The sequence below is a fragment of the Colletotrichum fructicola genome, assembly GCF_000319635.2.
Source record: "Colletotrichum fructicola Nara gc5 chromosome Unknown KSG_Nara_v1_contig09, whole genome shotgun sequence".
In the NCBI taxonomy this organism is placed as follows: Eukaryota; Fungi; Ascomycota; class Sordariomycetes; order Glomerellales; family Glomerellaceae; genus Colletotrichum; species Colletotrichum fructicola.
In genome coordinates this window covers 1,738,407-1,766,328 of record NW_027094059.1, presented here as the reverse complement: position 1 = coordinate 1,766,328, position 27,922 = coordinate 1,738,407, and the positions used below count along the sequence as shown (strand labels likewise).

The following is a 27,922-nucleotide window of genomic DNA, read 5'->3' as shown; positions in this document are numbered from 1 at the left end:
TCTCAATTTCCTTCATACCATCTATCTGCCACCTCGTGGGGCGTAGCTGGTCGTGTTCTCTTCTGCTCAATCATAGGATGCTACCGTAATTCGACAGCACTTCCATGATGATTCGCTTTCTTTCTTAGATCTTACTTCTCGCATTTCCCCATTGACTGGGTTTTCGATTCTATCCCGGCCGGCCCGCGGCGCCGACGACACACGAAATGTTCATTCCAGGAATTGTCCAGGCCCTCGTTGCCGCCCTCACCTTGTCAGTCGCCCGCCTCTCCGCAACCTTGAAGATGGATGTATATGATGGGGGATGGGACGTCATGAATGACCCTTGAGGGGATAGAAAGAGAGAGGAGATCATGGAATGGGAGGACTCGGGTTCAGGAACAGAGGCTAACCCGCAGTGAATAGTGGCATCGTTCTCAACGCCGCGTCCGCCGCCGTCTTTCTTTTCGCAAAGGGCCATGGCTCAAAGATCTTTCGGGACGGCCTGAGGCTGGTCCTCATCACATTCCTTGCTTCCGCAGCCCTGTGGGCTCAAATCGACTTCGCCGCCCTTACTATCGATCCGACTGCGACCTCCGGGTGCCAAGTCGCCGTAATATTTACTACCATTTTCGACCAGTTGGCCCGTTTCGCCATCGAACAATACCTGCTATGGGCAATCAATTCAAACGCCAAGGCGCCGACGGGCGCCATCATTCCCCAGGCCGTCATTGGAACCCGTTTTGTGCTGGGTGCTGTGTTCGTCGGCTTTCAGAAACCACAGATTGCCACCGTCTGCGTGTCCAAGACCGACGTTTTGCCAATCGGTGTTGTCATCATGGTCACGGACTTTCTCATCATCGGTATGCTCGCCTTCAGGGCGAGCTCTCTCGGTCTCATCGCGGACGCCAAAAGCGGCCAGGCTGGTGCTCAGGGTAAAAAGGCCGTCCTGTGGATCATGGGTGGACATGGTGCGTGGACTGCAGTGAGTAAAGCTTCGGTTGAGAGCATCAAACTCAGATGACTGATCTCATGGTAACAGGGAAGCATTCCTATGCTGTTAGGAGCAGAGTCTATTGAGCTGATCTTCAGAACCGCCCTGCCCGCGACTGCTCTTTCGCTCCTAGTTGGTGAGTGAACTTCTTGACGATCCCCGGTTCTCAGCTGACTTCCCCAGGAATCATCACCGGGTTTTCTGACTCTCTTCTTCCTCCCCGCCCCCAGCAGATTACTCACCCTGACGCGCAGTCACCGCGTAACATAAGCTCCAGCAGAGATCTTGGCACCTCCGATTCCGACTACCCGCCAACCCGGTACGAAGATCTCAAGGCTGGTACCATCACTACCGTGACCACCTTCGGACAACCTAGAGAAGCGCCGCGTCCCGAGATCCAGGCAGGCGCTGGTGGTTCTTTGCCCATCATTGCCGGCTCCGTACCTGGCCAAGCTGCTATCGGTGTCGGAGGGGTTCCTGTCCAGGGTCAACTCTTCCCTCCCATACGTGCGCAGACCGCCCCCGTCCGAGAAGGCAGAAGGTTGGAAAACGCACCGAAGCCGCAGTACAAGAGAAGCATCTTCGATCGAGGAGGGCCTGGCGCAAGCATTAAGAACGCCATCTCCAACCCGATTCTTCAGGAGAGCGGCGAGCGCAACCCTCTCAACAAGATCGCAACCATCGACCTGGCGACCGCCGCACAGAATGACCGGGAGAAAAGGGACAACGACATGGCAACTATGCAAAGATTGCCGAGCTTGATTGCACAACGCCCCGCTCCTCAACCACCAGCGATCACGCCAGAGGAGGCCCTCAAGCGAGCCCAGAGCATGAAGCGTAAAGAGGTTGGCCCGACATCGCCCCCAGCGGCGCCTCAGCCCCTCAAGTCTGCTGGATTGATGTCAAATCCTCCAGCGACAACCTCATCCGCTCAGCTCTCTCCAGGAGTTGAGGAACTGAGGCGGAGATCGCCTCGTCAAATGCCGGAGGCTCTTCCACCCAAGGAAGAATCTAGGCCGGTCACGCCGCCAAAGTCGGCAGCTCCTCTAAGCTCCGTTTCTCCACCTCGTCCGCCCCGGCCGGACCGACCCCTCAGTCCCTTTGAGACGATGGAGAGATCTGGCAGTCAAAAAACCACTGATAGGTCTGTTAGTCAAAGAACGATCGACAGGTCTGCCAGCCAGAAATCAACATCCACCACCGTCCAAGCCATGTCACCTCCAACCGCCCTGGTGCCGCCTCCTCCCCCAAAGAGCGCTGCTCGCCTGACATCACCAAAGAAGGACCTCCCGTCAACATGGCCCATCCAGTCGTCTGTTGATCCGACGATCCGACCATCTAGGAGCAAGCCGTTGTCGCCCAAGAATCAGAACCAGAACCAGAACCAGGACGGCTCTAGTGGGCCAAGTCTACAACGACGACCAACGACGACGGGTTTGCCATCCAACCCCAGAGCGATGACGATGCGACCTCTTCCCAAGGAAGCAATGGTACCAAATGAACAGACGGTCATGTTCGTGAATAACATTCAGTATAATGACCCGACAGCAGTGCAGAACATCATTCAGGGTGCGGTCAACCAAGCCGCCAAGACTCCTCTTGGGTTGCAGTCCCCCGGTTCAGCGCTGAAGTCATCCGGCTCCGTTGTTCATCGACCACGTCCAATTCCAAGGCAACAGGGTAAGGATCGCTCGGTGTTTCCCGCGGAAGATACTCCCAACCACAAGCGGAGCAAGTCCGGAGGCTCCATCATCAGCAGAAAGTCAATCCTGCTGTCAAATCCGGGGAGCCCTACTCAATTGCCTCCTCTCCCGCCCCCGCCTAAGAGTGCCGGCAATCCCATTCGGCCGCTGCCTAATGACACGAAGAGCATGACATTCGATGAGAAGATGGACCTCTTTTTTCCCAGGCCGCCCAGCAGCTCCGACGCTGGTTCCAAGGCCAGGGAATCGGTTCCTGAGATGCCGGTTTTGCCCGCAGCTTACAAGATTGAAAACAACGCTATGGTCGAGGGCAAAGGAGGGTGGGATACAGACAGCAGCCGTGTTCAATCAAAGATGTCGTCTGACATCTCCACCAAGACTTCAGTGCGCACACAGAGTATCCTCGATATTGACGAGCCTCAGCATCCCTTGAACTACCCTCGGAACACGTCTAAGTTCAGTGTCGACACTTCGATTGTCACTGGAAGAGGCCTTGCCGAAGACCGCGACTCGTGGATTCCCGATCTGCCCGTTCACGAACGCGCCCAGGGCATATCATACGACGGAGCCAAGCGCCAGTCGTCTCCGGTCCTTCCTACTCGAAACCCAAGCCTCTCGGAATTCAGCGAGTCGAGAACCCATGACGAGGTTGCGACGACAAACTGGGGATCAATCCATTCGCCTGTCGCTGCTGTGAACCTTCAAGACGTCACGCACATGCCTAAACCCACCTGGATTCAACCACGCGACGTATCGATGATTAGCCACGGTGACGGCAAGGAGGTCATTGACATTATGTTGGACGCTTCTGTAGAGCACGAGAGAGACTTCGTGCATTCTATACAGGACGGACCAGCCGATCTCCCTGACGTGAGTGTCGCCAATCGGGGCGCCCGTTGGCACCGTCGTATTGGCGACGAGTGCGTGACGTTCTCGGAGCGTAAGGAGAAGGTCAACTCACGTCGGATGCCACCGCCAACACCACTGCAGCTCAAGTCGCCTTCTAGGAGGATGAATGCTGTGGTGCTGCAGGTGGCGGAGCCGTCTCCACTGGAGTCGCCGCAACACGCCTACGAGATGATCCAGGCGCAACTCAAGAAGCTCGAGGAACCCAACAGGGACTCTTATGAGAGCCAGGGACAAAGAATCCGCCTCCTCGAGTCTCTCGAAGCTGAAATGGGTCAGCAAGAAAACCAATGGCACGAGATGCAGCATGGCCTTAGCCGCGATTCCTTCTCCACGAATGGGACGACTTCTGTTCGCAACTCGCAGCAAGAGCCGTCGAATGTCAGTGTGCATTCGAGGGATTCTTCCCTGCACTCCAACATTGCGGCAGATCGACGCGCATCGCGTCGCGCTCGGATGCAGAGCGGAGTTAGCCTGAACAAGTCGTCCTACGAAGACCTCAGAAGCGCCGCCTCATCCAGCTCCTCCAACGACAATCGCACTAGCCTCTGGCAACGGCGACTCAACGACGCGCAGATGGAGTATATGGAGAATGCGACCGAACTATTGGCCAAGCGGAATCTCAATTTCTTGTCTGTCTCAAAGGCGCGTGTAAGTGCGCAGTTGGGTAGTCCTACCCCACCGGACACCGACGAGTCCGAGGGCGTCGACGCTCAGATTCTCGCGACGCTCATGCCGAAGGAGCGAGCTGCACCAGAGGGACATCTTTGGGCACCCGTCTCGCCACTATCTTCTGAGCGCGAACCAGCGCTGCTCTGGGCCCCGACCCACGATGTTGCGAGCGAGCCCACTCAAAGCGGACAAGCTGCCGTCGTGCTCCCTGGACTATCAGTCCGCCCTGCCGCGCGCAAGACCTCCGAGCCTCTAGTCATCGAGAGCTTCCAATTATGGCAGTCGGATCACACTGCCGCTAAAAAGCTGCGCATCTCTTTCACCAAGTCCCTCTGGCGAGCTTCGTTTGTTGCTGAGCCTCCCAAAACCCAGGCTCGTCCACTCACACAGCGACCCCCAAGGCGAAGCAAGCGCATCACCGCCCTTCCTGATATTCTTGAGAACCCCGAGCCGCTTCCAGACAAGCGCGGCACCCTTGGCATCTTCCAGTTCCCTTGGGGCGAGAAGTCAGATACTGCGACTGTCCAACCGCGACCCCGCCAAATGTTCATGGCCATGCCTGGTACCATGTCCACCGGAGGATCAGCAGTCCGCGCGGCTCTGGAGGCTCGCGCGCAACAGCTCCAGGCTCAGGAATACTCTTCCTCGTTCTTCGACGACTATGACGAGGAAGAGGAGGGCGACGATGAGGTGTCGGACATTGACGAGGATGATGAGAGTGACGACGGTTTCGATGAGACCACGCTGTGGGAGATTGCCAGTCTCTTGCAGTCGGACCAAGTTCCCTCCAAGAACAGCCTGCTCCCCCAGCCGCAATACTACCGTCCCGACTCTCTCGTTGAGGACGAGTACGTTTCCCAGGGTTCCTCTGAGTATCCCTCCGAGGACGAGAAAACGGCCAATGATGAAGACGATACCAAGCATGACTCCATGGTTATTACTGTTGCTGCCGAAGAAGTGCGGTCGTCGCCCGAGACGTCGTCCCTGCTTTGGACCGGGAAGCCCAAGCGTTTCGTTAGTGTCCGTCTCCCACCAGGGCTGCCGCAGCCTGACGCACGTACTTGGACAGCGTATATGGATACGATGAACGCTCCTCCTCGTATCCAGACTCAGCTTCTTGAACCTGCAATCATCCGCAGCAATAATCTCTGGATCGCTCCTCTGAAGCTCGTCGAAACACCGAACAGCGGCACCCTCTGGACACGATCGCAGCTCAAGACAATGGCGACGCCGGTGACCAAGCCTCAGACCATGAAGAGCTTGTGGGCCGCTTCTCCTACAATCGTCGAGACGGAGGCCACGGGTCTCTTCAACATTGACTACAAGCGCATCACCTTCAGGACAACTTCTGCGTCTCCCGTTGGCCTGACCGTGTCGTCGACCGCTCGCGTTATTGTTGAAGCACTCCCTACTCTGACCTCAAACAGCCTCTGGACATCGCCACGGACACCAGCCAAGTCTCTCTGGAATGCCCCCGCCGTCATTGTCGAAGTGGTATACGAGGGACTTTTCGATGCCGGCCACAAGCGCGCAACTTTCAAGACTACCTCTGCCTTGCCCATTGGTGTAAGCATGTCTTCGACGGCACGTGTGAGCTTTGAAGCTCTTCCTTCCCTCACTTCCACCAGCCTTTGGGTTGCCTCCCCCACCAAGCCTGTTGTACACGATTGGATCTCCGTTGCTTCAGCAAGGCCCAGCTCACCTTCAAATGCCGGCTCATCTGGCCGATCAACACCCAGCCTGGACACAGCTTCAACGCGGTCAGTTGTATCGGAAGCCGTGTCCGAGTTCGAACCACTACCGGAGGTGCCTGTTAAGAAACCCACCTGGTGGGAGAACGAATCCGACAAGCCCCAGGAACCACTTCGCCGTACTGAAGCTAGCTCCGCAGACTGGGAAGCTGCACTGAACGAGGCTATCGGAGAAATATCAGCTTCGGCTCCTCTTGTCCGAACCATTGCCAGCCCCGCTGAATGGGTTGACGCTCTGAACAAAGCCATCTCTGCCTCTGCGACCCCTGCTAATCTCACCCGCAACGAGGCTAGCCCTGAGCAGTGGCAGGAAGCTTTAAATGAGGCCATCGCTGCATCCGCCTACCCTGTCGAAGCGCCTTTCGAGCAAGAGGTCGAGCAGCCTCGATTCGTTGAGCAGTTCAACTTTGATCAACAACCGTATGCCGAGCAGCCCGAATTTGAGCAGCAGCCGTACTACGAGCAGCAACAACTCGAGCAGCAGGCATACGAGCAACAACAGTTCGAGCAGCAGGAGTATGAGCGACGCTTGTACGAGCAACAGCAGTATGAGCAGCGTCTTTTCGAGCAGCAGCAATATAATCAGAGACTGCTCGAGCAACAGATGTATCAGCAGCAACAATACTACCAGCAGCAGCAGTTCGAGCCTCAGTTTGATCCACAGTACGATGAGCAGTATGAGCAGCCCGCCGAGCCGCAATTCGAGCAGCGAGCCGAGCCCGAGATCTTCCTCCAACCGACGCAGTACGTACAGCCTGCGCGCGAGGCCGATACCGAGTCTGAGTATGACCTGGAGCCCGAGTTCGAGCCTGCGCCGTCTCCCTTGCCCATGAGCACAACTACCACGTCTCTGTGGTCCGCGCCCGAGGTGACAACTCCGGAGGAAAACAGAAACATGTGGACTCTGCCCGCGAAGCCTTTCCGTCACTCTTTCGACGCCACTCCCCTGACGCCAGAGGACTCCGAATCTCGCGAGTTGCGTCTCAAGCGAACCAAGGCCCAGACTCGCGCCACCGGGCTCGTCAGCTTTGAGGGCCACTCCATGTGGACGCAGTCCGCGCCTACAACACCCATCGTTCCCATGTGGTCGGCTCCAAAGGTCATCATTCCCAAAGACAACGGCATCATGTGGATTGCTCCCACGAAGCCGGCGTTGCACGCCTACGACTCCGCGCCATTGACCCCCGAGGATTCTGAGTCCCGTTACCTGCGACTCAAGCGTACGCAGACGCGGTCCGCCCCCGATGCTGTGAGTTTCGCGGGTCACTCCATGTGGAACCGCTTCTATGGCGAGGAGCTTCAGCGCGTCGTGCCCCTCGGCGGTGGCCACAACTGGATCGCCGGTGCCCCGTCCAAGCCCGCCTCCTAGGTTGCTTTCCGCTACTGAGCCAACACACACACACACGACTCCACGGAGGGATGATCTTCTGCTGGATATCTACTACTGCTATCTTGGGTTATGGATAAGGGGAAAAAAGAAGAAGAGAACAGATGGTCCATGGTTTCAGCGTGATGATGTACGAAGATCAAAAAGGGATCCGAAGAAGAAGGAACAGCGATTGATTTGTCGGATTTAACTGCACTCATACATACCATACGCACACAAAACATCGTGTGTGTTTTCCCTTGTCTTTCTTTTCCCAAATATCATGTCTCTGCTCTTCAGGCTTCAGGCTCCTCCTACTCCTGGATATACCCTCTGCCTTCTATTCAGATTGTATTGCGCGTGTCATCCGGCATCTCGTGCTGGTGGTTTCTCCCCCATCAGTTGCAGGAAATGAGAACACCGCATCGTACTCCCTAATGTGGCTTCTCGGAGCCCATCCAATCTCTTCAACCTATTTTCCTCGCGTTTTTTTTAGTCCGATCGAGCGGGAAACGAGTAATGTTTCCTCTCATGTATCACTAGGAATAAAATTTCAGAATGTTCATCTGCTTCAGCCCGACCGGCAAGACAGCTGCTAGAAGGTTCCGGTCTTCCAAGTGCACTGCACGGCGTACAATTCAACGTGACGATATTCTCAGCTGCAGACGTGACTTGGACAGTCATGACAGAGATGAAGATCTCCACTGGGCAGGTGAAGTTGCTTGTTGTCAAAACCTGAAGGTCGATAATGCATTTATGAAGAAGCTACCTATGTGTAAACCCTACCCGCTAGCAAACCTTCCCTTCTACTATTCAGTTCGTCCAGTCCAATCCAACCTTTTTAAGAAACCAATCCCGTATCCCATTCCTTTTCCGTAAAACTATTGTATTAATTTTTGACCGTAATCCCACCTAAGGTCTTTTCGGCTTTTGACGCGATCCCGAGATGTTCCTCCGTCCTGGCAGAGACACATCTTCGTGGGTAGGGATGCAATCTTTCTTCATGAGTGTCAAAGAAACAGAACGTTATCCGCGTGAGGGCCTGGCACGCCCAAGAAATATCTCAAAAAGAGAAAGACTTGCCGCCATGAAACAGAGGAGGCAGGCAAGGTCATGTCCGTCCACTATGTGCTCAGCAGGATAAGAATTGAAGAAAATGCAGCAGACCAACCAACAGCCAAAGTATGTCTCTTTTTGTTGCGTTTCCTGCTTGTCTACCCATTGTACAATGCCAGAGCCAGAACGTCTCAATGTAGGAAAAGGGCTCGGAGACAATGAAAGCCTCTGTCAACTGGCGATGCGGTTTTCTGCGAGGCTCGCGCATTTTGCGTGTTTGCCCGTTTTCACTCAACCACTCCGCTTCATTCCCTTGTCTTCTTCACATGACCGTCGTTTCATTCCTCCGTGTTTGGCAGGTATCCTGCTCCGGGGTACACACCCAGAAGCTTCGGATGCGCCTGGCGAGATCGTACATAATTAACGTCGTCGTCAGAGTTGTGTTCGTGGGCAAGGAAAGTAAAAGTATTGGAGGACGTCAACTCTAGCCTCCAACGGGTTGAGCCTGAGGCAAATTGGTTGCGGGACCATGAGTGGCTTTGCCAAGTTACGGGTCGGCGCGAAACACTCCGTGCCTGTCGGTCGAATGGATAAAGGTGGCCGAGTCGTCTTTGTGTTGTATGTCGCAGCGATGGACAGGAAAGATAGAAAAGACCAAGAACCGAAGAAACCCCTAGCCGTCGCTATGCAGACAAGAAAAATCGACAATATTCGTACATGTACAGAGCTTTTGTATGTAGCCTTGGACGGATGAGGGTCATGTTACTTCATCCAGACTTTCGATGTCTTTGGTTGACATCTGATAGTATGTAACCTCAGCTGACAGTCATCATCTGCATGCGTTGCAGACCACTTGATGGCGATGCGTCAACAGATCCCCGGCTGAGAACTGAGTTTGTGCTCCGACTGTGAGGCAGCTTCTTGGGCGGGCTCGATGGGGATGGTGTGTGCTCCGGGGTGAACACCCTAGTGAAAGCCGGGCTGTCACTATGTTGCCGGGGCGTTCGCGCAGGGCTGGAGGTTAATTGATCTGCCCGGCGCACAACTTCTGATAGGGTGTCCCGCAGATCACCAGCCCGCTTGACGAGAGCTTTCAGGCTGTTCGTGCCGAAGTGAAGCTTATCATCGCGGGCGGGCTCTGCAGCAGTCCGTTGCTGCATGGCATCCAGCACGGATCTAACGATGTCCGTGACATCGTGTCCTCCCATGTTGATGTTGTTCTCGGGCGTTTTCGGTCGCGGGGGAGGGAGGTCATCGGGAGCCGGGCTGTTCCCGCCAAATATGTCGTCATCAGGAGAGAAAACAGAGCGGCGACGGCCGGCGGGCCGTTCGCGAATAACGGCAGTCTTGGAAACGTTGATCTCGTGAACTTCGTCAAATGGGTCTTCTTTTTCGATAGGAGCGGGTGATGCGGCATCGAATCCTTCCATGAATCGCTCACTCATAACGGACGATGAGTCGACATCCATCCCCTCCAGCTCATCCTCATCGGGAGATGCCAGGGCGATGATACCCTCAGCTTCTTGCCAGAGACCAGCGTTGGGACCGCCGAGCATGTCCAAGTCTTTACCATGGCGACATAGACGCTTAAGATCATTAACAAGCAGAGAGAACTCCCGGATGTGGCCGGAATGCTGCTTCAAACTCGGTTGAGACGCCTGGATAGAGGCAGGCACCACCATACCGAATGCGCTGTCGGTGTCTTTATCCTCTGACTCGTTGCCGCCAAATTCAAAGTCATCGTCCCAGTCTTCGCTGACGGTCTTCGTGCCCAGGCCCCAGGTTCCGAACTTTTGAGATGCTATCGAGGCTGTCTCGGCAGCGTCGTGAACAACGGGTACACTTTGACTGCGAACATGCATCGCAGTGGGTCCTTTCCGGATGGCCGTACGGCCGCCTCTAATATCGAGGCCTTTGCCGTAGGCAGTTTTCGGGCGGAATGAGCTGCCATTGTCGGTCTTGTCGTTGTTTGGTTCACTCCAGTCGAAGATGTTGCTCCGGGGCCTCTCGCTAAGGTCATTTCCGGTGTCGACATTGCCGTTGCCGCTAATGCTAGCGAGAGCCATGCGCAAATTAGGGCTGACGCCGCGCGAATTCATGGAGCTTGGAGGGGATAGTTGATTGCTGTATGCCATCTCATCCTCGTCGCGAGCCCAGTCATCATCGAAATCATCCTCAAGCGACAGACGACCAAAATCCTTGCTCCCGAGGGAGTATTCGTTGGATGGGCGCTCGATGCTGTAGCGCGGCACCATGACATCTGAATCCGGGCGTATTCTAGGTTCGTGATTGACACGAATTGGCGTCGGGATGCTCTCATCCTCCTCCATGATCCTGTCATCAACATCCCAGGAATGGCCTAGAATTTCCTGAATAGATAATCGCTTGGTTTTAGTGGCGACGGCAGTTCCTGGTGGAGATTCGTCGAACATGGATTCTGTCGGAGTCTCCAAGCGGTTGATGGCAGACGCTGCGGTGCGCAGAGAGTCAAACATTGTGTCACTCTTGAAATCTGTGTCGTCATCGTCGCCTGAAATGAAGTCTCTCGCCTCCAGATCGGAACTGTTCATGGTCGAGCTTCGGTCGGTTCCGGCGCTGCGATAGTAAGCAGCGAGAGCCGCGGAGCTCTGAGAACTACCGGACGGCTGAGTAGAACGCGGCGAAGGCACGGGTCCTCCCGATGAGCCAAGTCGGGACACGTCGACGTTGAAACTCGAAAGACGCGAAAGAGGCGGCAAGGGCGACGAAGTGTTGCGACTGCGCGGCTGGAGGTGAGTGGCGGTTGCGGGGTCCAAGTTGGTGGCTGGCTGATTGTTTTGCGCCGGGGAGGTGTTGTCTGCAGTAGGCGCGGCGAGGTCGAGGTCGTCTTGGGTGTGACCAGGGGTTGTCGTCGCAGGTGCAGACACATGCCGCTTGTTCCCACCTTTTGATTCCCCGCGCTTTGAACGCCGAATGCTACCCGCCCGCTGCACCCAGTTCGGTGAGGTGAAATGCATCATGGACCGCGGCGTGCGCTTCGTCGGCGTGTCTCCTGGAGTCGAAGGTGTATCTTGATCGTTTTCGTTTTCGTTATCGTTCTCCTTCTCGGTCTCCTTCTGAGTAATGGCTTCGTCTTTCAAATCTTCGATTTCCTTCGTCACTTCGTCACTTGTCGGCGTCTCGTTAGACAATGGCGGGACAGCAGCGTCGCCTAGCATAGCACCACGGATTAAATAAATATTATGCGCGTCTTCGCCGGGTACCAAGATGCGTTTGGTCGTCGTTGACGATCTGGTGCTAGGGCTGCGGTCAATTAAGCGGTCGGGAGTGCTTCGCGAGATAACATTGGCCCTGCGAGAGTGAAAAAAGGACGTCCACTTGGCTGACGCTTTTGTTTTGGCCTTGGGCGACGTCTCGTCTTTGTTGCCTTCCTTGGGTGGTCGTGGGGTGGCTTCTGGGTCGGGAAAGTTGTACTGATCGAAGGAGAATTTGGGTTCGGCTATGGGCTCAACAACGTGAACGTCTTGGTGAATCTGGTGCAGAGTAGCGGATCTCTGGTGGCTTGTCGCGGGGCGGCGAAGGCTGGGAAGGTGCGTCCGCGAGCGACGGCGCATTACAGGACCATTTTGGTACGCTGAGGGCGGCCGCTTGACGAGTTTGTTTGGTGGCAGCTGCGAGGGAATCGAACCGGTAGGAGAAAGAATCGGAGCGGCCGAGGTGTTTGAGAAGGCAACCGACTGGTTGTCAAAACCGAGGCTTGACCGAATGCTTCCGTGTTGTGACAATGGTCGCAGAGACAGTCGCCTCATCCAAGAGCCGTTGGACGAAACGGATTCTCTCGAGTCCTCGGCCAAGGTAGGCGAAGCTGGGTCGCCCTGTACAAGAGAGGCCCTTCTGCTATGCAGGAACGAGGGTGGAAAGTTGAAGTGCTGGCTCAGCGGGCGACTGGGACGCGACGAGGTTTCGTTCGATTTGGAGGCGAAGGAGAAGTTGGGGGAAAGAGTGCCGAAGCGTTCGTCTGGTGCCGGCGGCTGGGCGAGAGAACTGGTGCCGGGACGAGATGAGACAGGGGCGGCGCTGCTCAATGGGTGATTCTGAGGAATGTCTTGGTCTGAGGCTAGTTTCCTCCTGTACGTGGAAAGAGGCTGGGTGGGACTCGCATCATCTGGATGAGCAAAAACCAGACCGAGTGCCGCTCCAGCAACCGCAGTGCCAGTGCCTACGAGCTAAGGATGGGCGCGTGTCGAGTCAGCGGGACGAATTGAAAATAGACAGGCAAACAGAAAGTCAGGGGAGTCTTGTGAAGGCGTGGTGATGGGGATGATGGGTTGTGGGAAATGAAAAAGCCCCCGTAGGCTGGTCGTGTGTCGGATTGAGAGGGAAATCTCGCAGTGTAGCGTCGAGGCAAGAGTTGGGGGGATGCCTGTACGAATATAGGATACGGGATACGGGATATAGGAAGGACACTAGGAGGGTAGGACTAGGACGGTACGGCAAGCAGGCAACTTACACTGGGAACGGTCTGCATATTTGCAGTACGTTGTCAATCTACTACTGGGAGAACCAAGGGGCAAGGCCGGAGACGGGCATGCGGGCGGAGGAGTCGAAGGTGCTCTCGAGGGACGTGGTAAGCATCGTCAAGACATATGGGCCAATCTCTCGGGTTGGGGTTGGTGAGGAATGGGCGCCGGGTCTTGGTGTTGTGGATTCGATTCTTGGGGGGAGGAGGAGGAGGAGGGGGGGACGAGCGGCGGTCGCGACGTTGACGGGTGAGAAAGACAAAGGCGAAGCGGAAGAGAGGATGCAAAAACAGCGAGAAGAAAGAGTTGACGTGAGACAAGGAAAATGCAGGCCAGTGGAGGTTGAGAGAGGGCGAGTGAGAGTGAGGGCGCAAATAGGTAGGTGACGAGAACAAGCAAGACGGGATGAAGGATCAACAGGCCAACGGCGGGCACACACAGACGTCTAGCAGAGAGGGCTCTCGGATGGTGCAGAAGTCGAAAATGGAAGTCGAAGTCGTTGTCGTCGTGGTGGTCGTCGAAGCAATGGCAATGGTATCCCGGGTTTCCTCCCCCTTTCCAGAAGACGAGATCAAGATCGGGCCAGAACAGAAGTCGAAAAGAAAGCAAGCAAGCAAGCAAACGCGGTGGGAAGAGGAGAGGAAGCGCGTAAGTGGGCTACCGACGACGTAAGGTACGTAGGTAGGTCAGTGTGTGTAGTCAAGGTAGGTACGGTAAGGTGAGGTAAGAAGAGGGTCGAGGTCAGTGGGTGGGTGTGAGTGGGTGTGAGTGGGTGGGTGTCGGGTGTGTGTTGTGCCCTGGGAATTGCCAATGGCCGTAGGTCGTGTGGGAGGACGGAGGACGGGCGGAGGCGAGGATCGTTCGCTCTCGTTCGGATGGAGGTCCAGGATCAGCTTCAGGTCCCGGTTGTTCAAGCAAGGTCCACGTCCTGGCCCTTGGCCCCGGTCCAAGTCCAAGTCCACAGTCCACAGTCCAAGTGCTCAAAAGTCTGTGGGATTCCCCAGGCTCCTCTTGCTCGGACGGGGATGGACGGGAGAAATAGACGAAGAAGAAGAACGAGAAGAAGACGCACAGTATCGAAACTAGAGGCGATCGAGAGAGGGAGGGGGGGGGGAGAGGGAATGGACGAGCGCGAGAAAGAGAGAGAGAGAGAATGAATGGGAAAGAGAGTCAGAGTGAAAGAGAGAGAGAGCTGAAGGAGAAAGCAGAGGAGCTGAGCGACAGGGCCGTTGTCCCGGAAGGGAATAGGTGCACAGAATGCAATCGGGGATTTGGGAAGCACTTTGGGGCGTGTCTACACTAGAAAGGTCTTTGGGGCTTCATCTCTGCCGTCCCGTCCTTCGTCCTTCGTCTTTCGTCTATCGTCTATCGTCTCTCGTCTCTGCAAGGTAAGGCAAGGTATTCGTAGCCCGTACCTTGCTTGCTTGCTTACTTCTGCTACCATGTAAGGCATGCAGCGGCATGGAGGAGACCCAGCTCTGCAGATGGGATGCATACGGGGAGTGGAGTTCGGCTGGAGCGCAGGAGATGACTCCTGTGGCATGCCGGCCAGTGAGAGGCCGTCCGCACACACTCAGTCAGTGGACAGCGCCAGTCAGGGACCCCGGGGACCTGACCTGGCCCGGGCGGCTCCCTGCTGAAAGCCCAATAACAAAACCCGCCCGACATTACCTACCTTACCTACCTAAGGTACTAAGGTACGATACCTACCTGGACTTTCCATAGCACCTGAGGAAGAGACCGACACCAACACCAACACTGGCACTGGCACCAACCCAACCCAACCCAGCCGGTGCACCGTCGTCGCCAGGTCTTCCTTACTTTTTCTTCTTCGTTTTTATTACCGACCTGCTCTAGTCACCCACCGCGATGGCAATAACACCGATGCTAAGCAACACACTTTTCACTCTCTGCAAATCGCTGCTACTATACACAGGCCCTTGGACAGGAAAAGGCAAATCCCCGGCGGTCCTTCCAGTCCGTCGGCTTCCTGCTGCAACGGACCGCTGCTTCTCTTCCCCTGCTCTTCTTTGTTCTCTACTATGTACCTACCTACCTGGGCACCTTACCGGCACCTTACCTCACCTTCCACTACAATCGGCACACATGGTGAGGCAATGGCAATGGCAATCAATGGCAATCAATGCCAATGCCCGTCATACCGTGTACAAACCTAGGCACCCAGTACTTGTTAACCGTGTGTGCCAGCCATCTTCAACCCGCTAGCTTCGTCTTGTTCCGTCATCTAGAATCTTTCCTTTTGCATTATTACTACTGCGTGGTAAGTGCCGTCGTTAAGGTTTCCAAGGTAGCTTCATCGACAAGACGAATCCACGAGGCAAACGTCTTATCCCTTTCTTCTTCATCCGGTCCCCTATGTCTGTGCCAGTCACTCGATCTATCAACCATGCTACGACATCCACTTTTTATCTTTCTGACTCTCTTCTGCCTTCCATCTCACAGGTGACAGTACACGCGCCCCCGCCTCCGCTTATGTACTATCCGGCCTGTCTCCCTTTCGTCATTGCTTCTTTTGTTTTTCTTCTTGCTCGCTGCTACCCAGGTATCATCCACCCCGCCTCCCACTCTCAAAACAACCTAAAACGGACCAGCTCTACCCACCCGCCCACTGGGGCCAAGCTACCTTGCCATTTCAATGCTTAGCAAGTCCACTGGCGCCCCAGGGCCCTTGGTCTCTCCTTCATGCCATCCATCCTGGGAAACCCGCCCGCCCTGCGAGGGGGAAAGGCCTGAAATTTGAAAACCACCACCACTTGCCAGACTGAACCCCCGGAGGAAATCGATCGCCCTAGCGCGGATCGGCTGAGACCTGTTATCTCAACCACCGTCCGTCCTTGAGGACCAGTACGGATAGGCTACTCTGTATAACAAGACGCCATTCATCCAACCTGCCCTGCGTTCAAGGTGTGTAGTATACAAGTATCCATATCGTCTGATCCTACATGTATGTATGCGGCTTGCGTGCTTCCGTGCTTGCCCGCTTGCCTCCCCAGGTTCCGCACCGAGACGCGTACTGTGATCGTATATACTATGTACGGCCAAGACCCGAAGTTGCAGAAACAGGACAGCATCTGCCTGGACTGTCCTTGCTTGTCTCTCGCCTCTTTCGATGACAGACTTATAGGACAGGGGCCATGCCTGGGAGCCCGGGGTAAACTAGCGTCTTGACTCTCAGAAACGCGCAGCTTTCGGATGCGCTTTTCAGCGAGCCTACCAGTGTTAGCGCGGCGGCATCGCCGTATCACGTCTGCTACATGCCCTGAGGCATGGGCATCCCGCCGCCTAATCAGTTACATGCTCAGCTTGTGCGCCTTCACGGCTGTCAATGGCTGCTGGAAAGCCGCACAACGTTGGTACAGCATCAGCCACGCTCGCTTCGCTTCTGACACCTGCAGCAACTCACATGTATCAGATCGACAAGCGGACAATGCCTACAGACACAGGCGCTTGTGTCGAGCTTCCAATTTCCACTTGCCCTGTTCTCGCCCTCGTGTCACTGTCGTCAGTCAGTAGTTGGTCCACACCCCGCTCTCAGCCAGCCAGCCCCATGGCCATCCGCATGTGTTCCTCAACCCCAGTCAACGTTGACTTGCCTCATCCAAAGACATTCAATGACACAGAAACAAAGACGGCGGCACACATGCAGAGAGAGAGAGAGAGAGAGAGAGAGAGAGAGAGACACACACACGTGTACCAGGTTAGCGCTCGTGGCCGTGCTCATTGTCCTCGTGTTTTTTCCTTTTCGTTCTTCCTTCTTATAATTTGTTACTCGGCTTTCCTACGCATTGGGCGTAAGGATCCAACCTTTTCCGTCTATCGGCCACCTGCTTGATGGTCTGTTCCATTGTTGGCGCCAGTCCATAGATGCAAGTCCAAGTCGTAAGCACCGGCATATCGAGCCCGTCTTTTCGCCTAGGCGCCGCGCATCCACAAGGAAGAGCCTTGGAGTCTGGGCAGCTTCAGCATCCTTTGACTGTCTGCTGCCCCTCCTTCTCTCCAAAGACCGTCGCCACCGACGACTGACTTCTGCGACGATGGAAGACGGCTTTCGTAGACGATGGTACCTCCTTCAGATGGAGTTCCATCTGAAGGCTCCAGTGTCGGCACCACGAGCGGAGTGCTCTGCTCTCCGGGCGCCCTTCCTCGGCACCTTTCGTCTAAAGTCCCGGACTGGGGCTGGTTTGGGTTGGTCTGTTCGCCGTTGAGACTCATTCTTAACCTCTCAGTTTTCTTCTCTCATTGTGTGTATGTCTCTCTCCGATCCCTGTGTACCCACAAAATCTCATATATCTTGCCTTGTGTAATCGTGTTGCTGCTGTTTCTACCGCGGGCGATCACTCGTAGAACCAAAACACCTCCAAAATTGTCGCGTTGACTAGGAGGAGCCGCGTGGTGCCGATGCTCACCCCCGACCCGGCGGCCTGGCCAGGCGAGGTGTGATGTGATTGTACCCGTACCTTGGCCATGGCGACGAGGTGGCATGGGGGCATGGGCATGGGGGGCATGGCCTCCTTGTGGGCCACCTGCTGGCCTGTGTTTTGAGTGTGGGCATCAACAACAACAACACACACACACACACACACGCACAAAAGAAAACAATAAACAAGATACCAAACTCGTCCACCTCACACACACATACACACACCAGATCCCGGAATGCCTGGCCGTTATCCAACCGTACATAATTCTTCAGTTACCGAGCTGTTTTCAACACCATGGTTCCCGTCACAAACATGACCGTCTTGGTTGCACTGCAGATGACTTGCCGTCGTTTCAACTTTTACAACGGAACGCGAACGTTACGTCCTTTTGTCATTTTCAGCCCCGCCGCTCGTGTCGTGTCCGGTTGGGTCCCAGATATGCGCAGGTTGCCGTCGTGCTCGCTGCGTTGCCGTTCCTCGCTCCTACTCCGGTAGTTGCAGGTAGTGATGAGTGCAGCGACACTTGCGAAGTGCGGCACAAAGTAGGCAGGTCAGGTAAGGTACCTTACCTCTTCCCGACCTTACCTGATCAACAAGCTTGGATCCACAAAAAGATCATGTCGCACCCGGCCGCAACAAAGTTGACGATATTTCTGTCACCCGAAGCCTCGCCCGCAGTTGTCCAGTTCCCGCGTTGCCCTATTGTTGTTTGGGATAATTACGCAACAGCTGTTCCGCACCCTCCAATCAACTTGCCCAGGCATCGCAGAGAGGGGAACAAGTCGGCCGAGGCGGTGGATGACCGCCATCTCTGACCGCCAGCCTCGTTCTCGTCTCGTCAAGCCAGCAAGCAACTGTGCCCGAGTGTGTACTTGACGACTTCGTGTCGGTACATTCCCGCTTCCATGCTTTTCCCCTCCATCTTTCTCTAGACCAAACGCCGAATAGCTTTCCTGCTGAGCAGGCTGTCTATTCCGTCTTACCGCTAGAGCGGCTCGTCCATTCGTCAACAACGCACGCTTCCATATTGCGGCGTCGCCTGCCTAGTGGCGGCGTAACTCGGTCCTAGTGTCAGAGAGCGGCGGGTATTCATTAGTTGGTGGATTCCTTCGAGAAGAACGAACGGGGGCCATTTCGACTTGCGGCCACCCTGCATTTTCGTCTGTCCGGGGCCTTAGACCTTCGATGCTGCCTGCGGGCTACGGGCGCGCTGCATGGGTAGATAAGGTGGCTTTTGGCTGCCATTGTCCAGTGCTCGGTGAGTTTCGCTGGATCAATCCCCGTCTTTGTCCCGGATGATCCACTTTGGGGAACTTGTAAAACTGTGTCTAATCAACCCTGCTGGTTACTGTGTTGAGATCACCGTGGTGAGAGTACATGCTGAGCCTCGAAGCTGGCAGATAATTTGCGGGCCCGAGCTGGTTTCAACTTTTGCCAGTTGCGGCGGATCGTCACTTGTATACTCTGTCGGTCTAATGGTCCCATCTTCGAAGGGAGAGGCAGAGAGCGACAGGCCCGATCAACAAAATGAAAGTTCATTTCAGGGTCACGGACGAAGGTTGACGGATCTAACGCTGATTTGGCGCATTACCATTATGCGACTGGTACTTCATTGAACTCCCAGCCGCCTCTGTCGTTCGTGTCGTCGTCGTACTGTTGTCGTCGCAAGTCGAAAAGACCCAAGGTCCGTCTCCTGCCATACGACGTTGGCATGCTTCAACAAGGCTAAGCTGCCTTTCCACATGACCTGATTTTGGAAGCGTAGACGGAAACGCCATCTCACCATCAACAGCTAATGAGCTACGGATACACAGTGGCCATGGCCGGGCGACTAAGTCCGTAAGCGATCTGACCGACGAAAGCTGCCAAGGCAATGCTTTGAATTATCATTCCGCCTCTTGGTCGACGCTTTAGTCCAGAGTTGGCCAAGTAGGCTCTCAATTACCAAGTATTCGGCAATGATGAGGGGTCCCGATGAGCCAGGTCATTTGTCCGCGTCAATCTGAGAAGGAAAAAGCATGGAAAAAAGGTCCAGGGTCCGGAGCCAGTCCAGTTGCGTTCCGCCAGCGCGTTGCAGCAGAGGCTAGCTTTTTAACGGGTGCATTCGCTTATGGCCAATCGAAGCCAAGGGAGGCGGCGCACAGCTCTGCGCTCTGGGCTCACCAACGTCCCCACGGACAGTTGCCCTGCTAGCAGAATAGCCGAGTGAAACTTGAAACAACAGTAGGAGCCTCAGTCCGTGGCGCGCGGGTCAAGGAAATCGGAGGAGTCGACGCAGCAATGGAAACGGGGGTGATGCGAATGCACGAAATCTTGTCCGCAAGTACTCATGAGTGGCGCCCTGCTGATGATCCTGGGCATTCTGCAGACTGTGCATGAGTTTCTGCTCCATTCAACGCTGCTGGCGGCTGTCTAGCACCAACGCGCATGTGAACCTCCAGCAACTGTGGTTCCCATTTGTTAGTCGTGAGGATCAACCCCCCGAGTGGTTTAGGCCGCTGTTCGTCATCCAGTCCAATGCGAACCAAATGTCTCTGCAACCCGCTGTCCACAAGGCAAGATGGGGGGTCACTCCGGTACTCCGGATCTCCCGAATCAGACGTCGAATCAGACGCCTAGGGCTCGATGCAAAAGTCTCTAATGATAATGATGAATCCTCAACGACCAAGTGGGCCTGAGTAGCAGTGGGTTTGTGCCTGGCACCGCTCCCGTACAGGACAAGGAAGTTCCAGTATCAAAGGCAGAATGCGCCTTATTGAGCCTTTTGGCCCAGAGAATTTCAACATGGAATAAGGCAGTCAAAGATTGCATCCTTGTTGACGTTTGAGTTTGGGCAAGCCCGAGTGTCGAAGAGATCTGACCATTGTCCTTGTTACACCGGGCATAACTGTTCGTATCGTTTGGATAGGCTTTGGCCGTTTCTGAGAGGAGTCAGATACCCAGATGGTATATCCCAACTGCCATATCCGCGTCAGATTGCTACTCTCGCTGCGGATGGACGTCGTATTCTTCTCCTCGACAATAATGGACGCCGTCGCATGTGCATGGTTGGCGAGGCACCCGGCATGCTGTCTCACCGGTGTCGAGGGTTCTGTATCCGGACGGTGCCCTTAATAATGCGAAAACTTGATTTGAACAGGTGCATCGCAAATAGGTCAAAAAGGTCCAAGGCTCCTTCGGTAAGAGGTCAGGAGCGATACCGACGGTGAGCTGACGTTCCCACTCGGCTGCAGCGTCCGATGTCATCCGGAACGGGGGGATCCCATCCTTCCTGGTTCTGATCCGTCACGGATGTGAGGAGACAATGGACATAGCGTGACATGATAGGATGACAGGAATTTTGCCGATGTAGCGAGCCAAGCCCGTCCTTACGTTGCAACAAGGGTTTCTAAGACCATGAGGTGCCGCTCCGGCGCGGCTCATTCAAAAGCCCACAGCAGCAGCAGCTTTTCCTGATGGATGGCAGTCATGTGACGCCATCGGACTCGTGGCTCATTTCGATCCGAGACATCTCGGCCATTTGTCCAGCGAACTTGGGCCTGCTTGCCCACGTATGACCAAGCAGGAAGATGCGAGATGGTTTGAGATGCTGTTCAGAGACCTTGGTCGAGGCGGCAACAACATTGGGATAACGTTAAGTGAAAGCTGGGATCCCTGGACAGATCTTCGGTGCATGGCGTAGCATGGCGCAAGAGCAGCCTGTTCTTTTCATCGCTGTCGGGCTGCGGCAGTGTCTACGCAGGTTTCGATTGGTGGCACAAGGTGTTGGGTTCTCAGGCTCTGACAATTGGCCTCAGATGCTTCCCGGCACGTCTTCGCGTGCTGTTCTGAGCACCACTGCTGGCCCGGGCGCGATAACGAACGATTGACTTGCAGACGCGCAAAGCCTGCGACGCGGTCGTTAATCTCCGCATATCGCCAAATCGCGGTACCCGGCCCGCAGCCAACACTCTTGACAATCCCAATTCGTTCCTGTCGTCCGAGCTAGGCTCTGCAGAGTTGTTCAGCTCGCCTCTACTGGATCGAGACCCAGAGGTTTCATCAATGAGCAGCGATGTAATGTTGGTGACGGCGGTGGCTTTTGCCTGTCGAAAAAGCTGCCCTAGTGTGACAAGGAAGCACAGGCAAATGGTGATCTCGTTCTGATTCAAAGGAGCTCCTTCTGCCTAGATGTCTTGTCCGATTCCATGGGCTCGGGCCAACCGTTCGTTGACTTACCCGCACTGCCGGTGTCGAGATGGCGTGTGTCCGACTTGAAAATGATGCTGAGCTGCGTTGTAACTAGCAGATGCCGCAAGGAATAACATAAAACAGAATCGGCAGTCGCACCATCTTTGGCAGAGAAGCAGTGTTCGAAGAAAACCAGAGAGTGCGACGTGCTCGCCACAGGGCCCGGCCGTGGTTGTTTGGCAGCCAGTTGACGCTGCGGCGATACAGACTGTAATTGGCTGCAGTGCCCTCAGCCCACACAATAGCACCTGATGCGGGGTATACGGATACTGAACCTAGACTGAGGTTGTAGGTAGGAGGTACTGCCCGGTTAGGTAGGTACCTAGATACGTACAATACACCCCCTGAATGTTTGTAAGCGTGGTACTTCGGCCCTGTAAGTGCATATAAGATTCTGGGGTTTAGTGACGAATTGAATATCTTTCTCTGCTTAATTTCATGGGTTCATTGCTTTTTGAGCTGGTATGGAGGGTAACAAACTTTCAGGGGGTGTATTGTAGGTACCTAAACGAAAAGTTTCTCGGACCAAAGTTCTTCCCACATAGTGCGGGTTTCAACCTCACTCACATTGGATCAGGGCCGTAGCACCCGGGTCACATACAGTTCTCAGTCCCACATTTTTGACGCTCTGAGCCAAAGGCGAATGAATTGTGATATCACGAACGCTAGCCAACACAACGCCGAGTCGCTGATTTAGCTTTGACAAGCAAGGAATACTCGACCTAGGCATCTCTGTGAGCCAGACCTTGTACGTTCAAGGCGACAAGACAATATCAGGCCAGTTCTCTTGGCGAATCCGTCTTCGGAATTTTCACTCAAGTCAAGTTGCATATCGCGGTCAACCTCTACCCAGCATGGAAGCCGAAATCAGAACTGTCCTGCCCAACATCGACCCGGTGCTCTCCGAGTACTCGGTTGGCTACTTGACTCATGCCTCAACCATTTGGTCAGATGAGGAGGAGCAGTCCGGGCCATCCCCTCTTGCTGAGGCAGCTTCCACGGTTACTGAGCTGTTGCTCTCAGCTTCTGGCAAGCCGGATGCTAAACTCCAGGAGAAAATCGAGAAGCTTGTCGAGAAATGGGTTGAAAAGTATAGCGAGGCAAACGGGGCTCAGCGCAGTGGACCCTCGGCTGTGAAGCGCCTCGACCAGACTTTCCAAGTCGGCTCTCAACGCAACATATCTTCCACCCTCGCCGTAGCCACCGGTGCTGTTGATCTAGAGTCTGCCAATGCTCGCAAGGTCGAGTCCAAGGTCGACAGAAAGAAACTCGAGAAGGCCGAGCGCAAGATTGCCGCCAAGCAACAGAAGAAGACGTTCAAGACCGTCGAGTATGAGGCATCCAAGCTGCTGAACGAGCCTGAGTCCACTCAGTCTTACGAAGAATTCTACATGGCAGTCAACCCGCTCCAGCTGGGTTCTTCTGGTGGGAACAAGACGAAAGACATCAAGCTGGATAACGTCGACGTCTCGATTGGTGGCCAGCGTATACTGACCGACACGAACTTCACCTTGGCATATGGTCACAGGTACGGTCTCGTTGGTCACAACGGTGTTGGTAAATCTACTCTGTTGCGCGCCTTGTCCCGCAGAGAGCTGCCAATCCCACCTTACATCACCATTCTTCACGTAGAGCAGGAGGTAAGAACGACTGTGTCAGACGCACCGTGGATGGCCTCTTTCTGACAAGTTCCCAGCTCACTGGCGACGACACGCCCGCAATTCAAGCCGTGCTTGACGCCGACGTCTGGCGCAAGGTCCTTCTCAAGGAGCAAGCTGTAAGTTGCCGGCAATATGGCCGTCCAACCTCTCCCAGGGTAATGGTGCTGACTCGGCATAGGAAATTACACAAAAACTATCAGACATTGAGACTCAGCGAGCCTCATTGGCGGACACTTCTGCAGATGCTGCGAAGCTCGACAGAGACAGAGAGGCTCTGGACAACAGACTCGGCGACATCCAGGGCAAGTTGGCAGAGATGGAGTCTGACAAGGCTGAATCGAGAGCTGCAAGTATTCTGGCTGGTCTTGGTTTCTCCGCTGAACGCCAGCAAAACGCGACCAAGACCTTCTCCGGTGGATGGCGTATGCGTCTCGCTTTGGCTAGAGCGCTCTTCTGTGAGCCCGACCTGCTGCTTCTTGACGAGCCGTCAAACATGTTGGACGTTCCCTCCATCGCCTTCTTGTCGAACTACCTCCAGGGATACCCTAGCACTGTTTTGGTTGTTTCTCACGACAGAGCCTTCCTCAACGAGGTTGCCACCGACATCATCCACCAGCATTCTCAACGTCTCGACTACTACCGTGGTGCCAACTTCGAGTCCTTCTATGCAACTCGCGAAGAGCGCAAGAAAACCGCCAAGAGAGAATACGAGAACCAGATGGCTCAGCGAGCCCATCTTCAAGCCTTCATCGACAAGTTCCGCTACAACGCGGCGAAGTCTTCCGAAGCCCAGTCACGTATCAAGAAGTTGGAGAAGATGCCGGTGCTGGAGCCGCCAGAGACCGAGTACAGCGTCAAGTTCAAGTTCCCGGAGGTCGAAAAGCTGTCTCCCCCTATCATCCAGATGACAGGGGTTACGTTTGGCTACAGCAAGGAGAACATCTTGCTGCGCAACGTGGACCTCGACGTGCAGCTGGACTCCCGTATCGGTATTGTCGGACCCAACGGTGCAGGTAAAACAACTGTCCTCAAGTTGCTGATCGGAAAATTGTCGCCTACGTCTGGAATTATTTCACAGAACCCGCGTCTGCGTGTAGGCTTCTTTGCCCAACATCACGTTGATGCGCTGGACCTCACGATGAGCGCTGTGAGCTTCATGGCCAAGACTTACCCCGGCAAGACGGACGAAGAATATCGCAGACAGCTGGGTGCGTTTGGTATCACGGGAACGACGGGTCTGCAGAAGATGGCTGTGCTCTCCGGAGGTCAGAAGTCGCGTGTCGCGTTTGCGTGCTTGGCCTTGACCAACCCGCATATCCTGGTTCTTGACGAACCGTCCAACCATCTCGATATTGAAGCGATGGATGCTCTCGCGGATGCGCTGAAGGAGTTCGAGGGCGGCGTGCTCATGGTATCTCACGACGTCACCATGCTGCAGACTGTATGCACATCGCTCTGGGTGTGTGATGGCGGAACGGTCGAGAAGTTCCCAGGAGATGTCCAGGCATACAAGAAGAGAATCGCTGCGCAGGCGGACGCTGCGGGTGTCGTCAAGGCCCACTAGTCGTACCAGTCGTCAACATAGAGATGCTTTTACGTCGTGTTGCGATGCAAGTCTGATGCCTGTCAATATGCATTCGGATCTTGAGACCGGAGACCTGTTTTCATTGTGCTATGGCGACTTCTGTATGTAGGCTCCCGTCGGTCTTTCGCTGTCTCTACAGTTATCGTCTGTTGATACTGTCACCACTGTGTTGTCGTGTACTGTCGCCGTTCTACCAATGTCGTCAATTAAGCCCAGGGAACGATGGTTCAAGTCGCGTAGACACAGGAAAGACAGCCATTCTCTAGATACGGTGCCAATTGTGATCGCCCTGGTTAATAAGGCTGGCAGGTTGAAATGGCTCTCAGGTCACACCGGAAGCTCATTTGGAGCAATGGAGTCCCCTGTAAGGCGAAGCCCCACTGGCAATTTAGCGTTTCTGAAGAGCGCTTGAGGCCAATGCCGAGCAATGCCATTCAGAGACTACTCTTTATTGGGCATTGACTTTCGGTAAGCGGCGAGAAGTTGTGGCTGCCCCCAATCGCTCTGCTCAGGATGCTCTCCAGTCTCCAGAATGAACGTGGGTAGTCGGATGCCTCAGCAGGCCTAGTCATCGATGAGATGACGTCTAAAAGCTACCCATCTCCGGGTCTCGGATCGCAAAGTAACGAATTTAGGTACCAGAGGTTTTTTCTTCAAAATGCAATACCTTAGGTACCTACCTGTAGGTAGGTATGGATACAGCGACCAAAGGATACGTACCTGCCAATTGAGTGCTGCTGCCACCTCAAGTGCACCCCACCGTCAATTGGCTCTGGCGGGTGCCTTGCACTGAGACCATGCCAAATACGGGGATGCACGGGCCCAAGCAGTAAACAAGCGAGCTGCACCCCTTCCCCTCTGGCCTCGCTGGCGTGGTGTCGGACCCGTGGCGGTGAACAAAATCACATCCACCCGCAAACAAAAATCAACAACCTCTTCCCCTACCTATCCTCTCGACCTCATCCACCTCCACCCCAACCACGTCCGACTTGAAGCTTCGCGCGTAGCTCTCAAGCTCTTCTCATCGCCTATCCTCGGTCAAGCCCAGCTCAGTGTATTTCATCATCCAAAATGCGTGAGATTGTAAGTTGCAGTCCATCACCACAATCACAACAACGCTTGCGACGCGTTTATCCGCCTTGCCCCTGAGCGTACCCCGCCGACATTTTTACCCGACTTCTATGCACAACAAACCCGCGACGCCTGTCAATCATCGACGCCCAACTCTGGATTGTTTTGCTGACTGCTGCTTTTTTTCTCTACAGGTTCACCTCCAGACCGGCCAGTGCGTAAGTCTTCCCAAGCCAAATCCAACCGCCTGATTGCGGGGCTAACCTCCTTGTACAGGGTAACCAGATTGGTGCTGCCTTCTGGTACGTGACGAGACCGCCGACGACCCGGCAATATATACTTGCGAGGACGGCAGATGTTGACGATAGAGTAGGCAAAACATTTCTGGCGAGCACGGCCTCGACAGCAATGGAGTGTATGTCATGCCCCTTATCTGGCCACATTGGTGGTTGACCGCTAAACTCGAACAGCTACAACGGCACCTCTGAGCTCCAGCTCGAGCGCATGAGCGTCTACTTCAACGAAGTTTGTTACCTTATAGCCCCCAGAGTGCAAGATAAACATATTGACGAGTACTGACCTTCGCTCCTACCCAGGCTTCCGGCAACAAGTACGTGCCCCGTGCCGTCCTCGTCGATTTGGAGCCCGGTACCATGGACGCCGTCCGTGCCGGTCCTTTCGGCCAGCTCTTCCGCCCCGACAACTTCGTCTTCGGCCAGTCTGGTGCCGGCAACAACTGGGCCAAGGGTCACTACACCGAGGGTGCCGAGCTCGTCGACCAGGTTCTCGATGTTGTCCGCCGCGAGGCTGAGGGCTGCGACTGCCTCCAGGGTTTCCAGATCACCCACTCCCTCGGCGGTGGTACCGGTGCTGGTATGGGTACCCTCCTGATCTCCAAGATCCGTGAGGAGTTCCCCGACCGCATGATGGCCACCTTCTCCGTCGTCCCCTCCCCCAAGGTCTCCGACACCGTTGTCGAGCCCTACAACGCCACTCTCTCCGTCCACCAGCTGGTCGAGAACTCCGACGCGACCTTCTGCATTGACAACGAGGCTCTCTACGACATTTGCATGCGTACCCTCAAGCTGTCCAACCCCTCTTACGGCGACCTGAACCACCTGGTCTCTGCTGTTATGTCCGGTGTCACTACCTGCCTGCGTTTCCCGGGTCAGCTGAACTCTGACCTGCGCAAGCTGGCTGTCAACATGGTTCCTTTCCCCCGTCTCCACTTCTTCATGGTCGGCTTCGCTCCCCTGACCAGCCGTGGCGCCCACTCTTTCCGTGCCGTCAGTGTTCCTGAGCTCACCCAGCAGATGTTCGACCCCAAGAACATGATGGCTGCTTCCGACTTCCGCAACGGTCGCTACCTGACCTGCTCTGCCATCTTGTGAGTTGACCCGAATGATTCCTTTTCCGTGATTTTGCTAACTCATTTTCCAGCCGTGGCAAGGTCGCTATGAAGGATGTCGAGGACCAGATGCGCAACGTCCAGAACAAGAACTCCTCCTACTTCGTCGAGTGGATCCCCAACAACGTCCAGACCGCCCTCTGCTCCATTCCTCCCCGGGGCCTCAAGATGTCCTCCACCTTCGTCGGTAACTCCACCGCCATCCAGGAGCTGTTCAAGCGTGTCGGTGAGCAGTTCACTGCCATGTTCCGTCGCAAGGCTTTCTTGCATTGGTACACTGGTGAGGGTATGGACGAGATGGAGTTCACTGAGGCTGAGTCCAACATGAACGATTTGGTCTCCGAGTACCAGCAATACCAGGACGCTGGTGTTGACGAGGAGGAGGAGGAGTACGAGGAGGAGGCTCCTCTTGAGGAGGAGGTTTAAGCGCAGTCTAATAACTGCTTAACGCTTAGTGCCACACCCTCAACACCCACCAATGTACTCCATCCGTGGTGGAATTTCGCTTCGCGACTCTGGCTTTGCCAGAACATGGGCTTCTAGATATACCTCTCTTAGTAGTACGCCTGACGTATCATTCGAGTACGAAGAATCAGACA

At 55.0% G+C, this 27,922-nt stretch overlaps 4 protein-coding genes across 4 annotated transcripts; 3 read left to right on the top strand and 1 right to left on the bottom strand.

Annotated features, from left to right (window-relative positions):
- Window positions 1-206: 206 nt before the first annotated feature.
- On the top strand, window positions 207-7,374 carry CGGC5_v014777 (uncharacterized protein; the record flags this gene model as incomplete). Its single annotated transcript, XM_032029669.1, has 4 exons — window positions 207-253; window positions 406-964; window positions 1,022-1,109; window positions 1,157-7,374. 4 exons carry the CDS (start codon window positions 207-209, stop codon window positions 7,372-7,374), a joined length of 6,912 nt encoding a protein of 2,303 aa, XP_031890792.1.
- A 1,868-nt stretch (window positions 7,375-9,242) lies between these two features.
- Window positions 9,243-12,934, bottom strand: CGGC5_v014776 (uncharacterized protein; the record flags this gene model as incomplete). Its single annotated transcript, XM_032029668.1, has 2 exons — window positions 9,243-12,632; window positions 12,917-12,934. The coding sequence occupies 2 exons, from the start codon at window positions 12,932-12,934 to the stop codon at window positions 9,243-9,245; spliced, it is 3,408 nt and encodes a 1,135-aa protein (XP_031890791.1).
- A 9,518-nt stretch (window positions 12,935-22,452) lies between these two features.
- On the top strand, window positions 22,453-24,823 carry GCN20 (the record flags this gene model as incomplete). The annotated part of the gene is made up of 3 exons (XM_032029666.1): window positions 22,453-23,238; window positions 23,295-23,375; window positions 23,438-24,823. 3 exons carry the CDS (start codon window positions 22,453-22,455, stop codon window positions 24,821-24,823), a joined length of 2,253 nt encoding a protein of 750 aa, XP_031890789.1.
- A 1,092-nt stretch (window positions 24,824-25,915) lies between these two features.
- TUB2 (beta-tubulin) lies at window positions 25,916-27,749 on the top strand (the record flags this gene model as incomplete). Its single annotated transcript, XM_032029664.1, has 7 exons — window positions 25,916-25,927; window positions 26,110-26,133; window positions 26,192-26,217; window positions 26,289-26,330; window positions 26,386-26,440; window positions 26,512-27,302; window positions 27,356-27,749. The coding sequence occupies 7 exons, from the start codon at window positions 25,916-25,918 to the stop codon at window positions 27,747-27,749; spliced, it is 1,344 nt and encodes a 447-aa protein (XP_031891008.1).
- Between the last annotated feature and the right edge of the window lie 173 nt (window positions 27,750-27,922).